This window comes from Varanus komodoensis, unplaced genomic scaffold (genome assembly GCF_004798865.1).
Source record: "Varanus komodoensis strain SLA01 unplaced genomic scaffold, ASM479886v1 scaffold73, whole genome shotgun sequence".
Classification (NCBI taxonomy): domain Eukaryota; kingdom Metazoa; phylum Chordata; class Lepidosauria; order Squamata; family Varanidae; genus Varanus; species Varanus komodoensis.
The window spans coordinates 2,783,726-2,787,769 of record NW_025336386.1 but is presented as its reverse complement, the minus strand read 5'-3'; the positions used below and the strand labels follow the sequence as shown (position 1 = coordinate 2,787,769).

The window sequence follows — 4,044 nt, the reverse complement described above, 5'->3', positions numbered from 1 at the left end:
CTCACCAGTCAGACCTCACCTGGAATATTGTGCCCAGTTCTGGGCACCAAGATGTAAGAAAGATGCAGAAAAAATAAGAAAGGGTCCAGCGGAGGGCAACAAAAATGATCCAGGGTTTGGAAACTCTGCCCTGTGAGGAGAGACTGAGAGAACCTGGCATTTCATCCTTGAGAAAAGAAGACGGAGGGGGGACATGAGATCCCTCTATAAGTACCTCAAAGGCTGTCATAAAGAGGAAGGTCAAGGTCTCTTCTTGCTGATGCCAGAGTGCAGGACATGGAATAATCAAGTCAAGTTGCAACAACCCAGTTTCAGGCTGGACATCAGGAAGAGCTGCCTCACTGTTAGAGCAATATGGCAGTGGAACCAGTTGCCTGGAGAGGTGGGGAGCTCTCTCACACTGGAGGCATTCAAGATGCAACTGGACAGCCATGTGAGCGGGATGGTGTGACTTGGTGTCCTGCAGCAGCAGGGGGCTGGACTTGATGGCCTTCATGGCCCCTTCCAACTCGACTATTCTATGAGTCTGAGTATTAGAGCAATTATGCACTTTTAGTGCCTGAACTGGAGAGACCCGTCCGCATTCTCTTTCTGAAACCCCGATGAGAAGAGGCCAGGGATTATTCTTGTTGGAGGGCATTCCATGGGAGAGAGAGGAGGGGCAACACCAGAGAAAGCTCTTTTGTGATTGTGTGTGTTGGGCGGTGGGGGTTCTCATGACTAGGCAGTGCACCAGTGCATCTCAGCATGCTGGAACCAGGGGAATGGTGTGCCTTCCCCCGTCTGCTGTCCAGGGACAGTTCTCCTGTGGATGGGCAGTTTCCAGGCCCAACACTTTCTCTGGAGGGTTCTCACCCTCCACGCTGGCTGAACCCGGCAGCCTTTCCAGCAGGGGCCTGCGCTCTGTCCAAGAGGCACGTGGCTGCCCCGTCTCCTTGTGCTCCGTGGTGGCAGTGAGGCGCATGCCTTCTGTCATTCTGGCAGATTTCTCTCTCACGGAAACCACGTGTGGGCCAGTCATCGACTCCCAGCACTGCTTGCAAGGATGTTGTGAGGCTAAAGCAGAGGATGAGGAGGATGTCTGTGCAAACTGCCTTGAGTTCTTTGCAGGGAAAAGGTGGGATGTAAATATAACGAATAGATAAATGAATCAATGCAAGCAAGCCAAGTTGAGTGAAGGGTTGGTTTGCAAGCTTTTCCTCCTGTAAAGGGTTTCTTCTTCTTTACTTGCCTAGCCCGAGATGGGTGCCATCTTTCTGCTGCTCTTGGCCTCCTCTTTGCATGCCAGCAGCCCACCTGGTGAAAAGCCCTTCCCACGGAGAGAGGCGCGGAGGTTTCCTGGATGTGTGCGATGCTGCGCACCTGCCGAGCTTCCAGGCTCTATCACCAGTTCCCGATACGCACGAATGACCAGCGATTCCTTCTACTCTATGCCCAAGGTCCAGCCCACCATTGATATCACAATCCTAAAAGGTAAACAGGCCTTGTTGGCATGCCTCTCCCGGGAGGCTCCAGTCACACCTGTGTGCTTGTCACTGGACAAGTGCAGAGTTGTGGGGGACGCTCACATGTACGAACTGGATGACCCCCCTCCCCCCGAGCAGATAGTTTCCTCCCGTCCAATGTCTTATAGGAAATTCTGTGTGGGGAGGCCCATCCACACCTGCAGCAGCGAACCCCCAAAACGGCACCCTCCAGCCTGAGTGCCTGTTTTGACCACCTGGCAGCCCTCATTTCTCTACTACCCCACAGCTGAAGCTCTCTGGGTGGTTTGCAACCATCCATAAAAAGAAGACAATAAAATGCAATAAAATAACATAAAGAGAGAAACAGCTAAAAACAAGCAACCACAAAGAATGACACTGTGAAAACAAATGCCTGGGCTGTGTCCTCTCCCCCGGGTGTCCAAGTAAGTCTTGGAAGGGCTCTGCATTAAGGGCCATCTTAACCTGGTGCTGAAATGTTGACCAATTTGGTGCCGGGAAGGCTGCACTGGGGAGATAGTTCCATAAATGGGGGACACAGATAGCCATCCCTTTCTTATCACCCTCCAAGCCTCCCTTGGAGTTGGCACTTGGCGGAAGGCCCCAAAATTTATTTATTTATTGAATGTAGTATCCAAGTAGATTGCAAATGAGAAAGGTGCTCTGATAAGGAATTGTGGTCCCAGGCTGTGTAAGGTTATAAAGCGCACAGGCAGTCAATGCAAGAGGCCAGAGCTGGTCTTAGATGCTGACAAGCGGCCCCAGTTATGAATCTGGCTGCAGTTTCTGAATGGTCTTCAAGGGCAGCCCCACGTATTCCATCTGTGAAGCGTCCTGGCATGGGTGTGCCCCATTATCAAACCAGCGCCAGTGCTGGCAAAGGAAGCTCTGCTCATGCGATGTCGAGGGACAGACTCTGGGGAGTTGGGGCACCCCCTGGCATCATTTCCCTCCCCGTGGGAGTCCCAGGAGTCAGTCTAGCTCCCAGGGCTGCAACAGTTCCCCACCCTGGTATTAAATTCTAACCAAGCAATGGGCATACCAATGTGCATAACTCTTGACCTGTCGTTCGACTGCCTAGTTCTGGCCCCAAGAAACCACATCTTAAGCAAACACAGCCTTGCTGAGGGAGAGTCACTCAGTTCAGTGACCCACTTGGCAGAGGTGAGGGGGCATGGATGGGAAAAGGAGTCTTCAGAATGGCTGCCCAGCGCCTCAGTGGAGCAAGCTGTTTCAACCTTTTGCCTAATGGAGAGGGGGCATCGTGCCAAAGAGGTGTCCTTGAGGATGACGGGCTAGAGACCGGCACCACCACCACTGAAAAGGCCCTGCCCCCTTTTGTCTGCCTTTAACCTCTGGATGTGGGGGCACCTGGAGGGAGGCTTCTGATAACACTTTCAAGAAAGGGGCAGGTTACTGAGGCACACTGTACACCCCCAGAGGCATCCTCCTTCTTTGGACCACTTTTCACACCTCAAAGTTGAATCCTACCCCTGAAAAGTGGTCCAAAGGCAAAACATGGCCCCGATACAAGCCTTGGTTCTCCCCGGACATGTTCCATCTCCTCCCTCCCAGTAACCTGGCCTCTCCTTGCACCCGTAGGTGAGAAAGGTGAAGCAGGGGAAAGAGGAATTCCTGGCCCTGAAGGGAAAGCCGGCGAGCCAGGCCTACGCGGCTATCACGGCCGGAAAGGGCAGAAGGGCCAAGCTGGCCCGCCCGGCGACTCCTGCAAGCAGCACTACGTTGCCTTCTCGGTGGGCCGCAGCAAGCCCCTGCACAGCTCCGATTACTACCAGCACGTCACTTTTGACACCGAGTTCGTCAACCTGCACAAGCACTTCAACATGTTCACTGGGAAGTTCTTCTGCTACGTGCCGGGCATCTACTTCTTCAACCTCAATGTCCACACCTGGAACTACAAGGAGACCTACCTGCACATCATGCGGAATGACAAGGAGGCCGCCATCCTCTACTCGCAGCCCAGTGAGCGAAGCATCATGCAGAGTCAGAGCCTCATGCTGGACCTCCAGGAAGGGGACGAGGTCTGGGTGCGGATGTTCAAGCGGGAGAGGGAGAATGCCATCTACAGCGAGGAGTTCGACGTTTACATCACCTTCAATGGCCATCTGATTAAGCCGGCCGTGGAATAATCGGCTCCTGGTGCAAAGCAGCAGTAGCACAGGTGGCCTGCCTGCTCTTCAAATGTTTGCTGGTCCATGTGCTGTAGACACAAAACTGCTTGCCAATGTAAGCATCTAGGAGAGACTCAGTAGGGCTACTCAAGAGTAAGGGCTATTAGGCATGCAGCCTCCCAAGATACTCACCTACCCTTAAAGCAGGGGTAGGCAACCTGGCACCCTGCAGATGGTGTGGATTGCAATGCCCATCAGCCTCAGCCAGGGTAGCCACTGGTCATGGTTATGGGAGTCATGGTCTGAAACATCTGGAAGGAAGCAACTGACCTTTCCATGAGTCAAACTACCCCAAACAGAGGTGACCCTTCCCTCCTTAGCATTGCCTGTGTTTCTTGCAGATGAGAGGGCGCAGGTGTTTCCTCCTG

The 4,044-nt window shown here is 53.3% G+C and overlaps 1 protein-coding gene across 1 annotated transcript; it reads left to right on the top strand.

Annotated features, from left to right (window-relative positions):
* The first annotated feature begins 1,241 nt into the window (after positions 1 to 1,241).
* Positions 1,242 to 3,634, top strand: C1QTNF8 (C1q and TNF related 8). Its single transcript, XM_044452585.1, has 2 exons — positions 1,242 to 1,473; positions 3,087 to 3,634. The coding sequence occupies exons 1-2, from the start codon at positions 1,242 to 1,244 to the stop codon at positions 3,632 to 3,634; spliced, it is 780 nt and encodes a 259-aa protein (XP_044308520.1).
* The last annotated feature ends 410 nt before the right edge of the window (positions 3,635 to 4,044 follow it).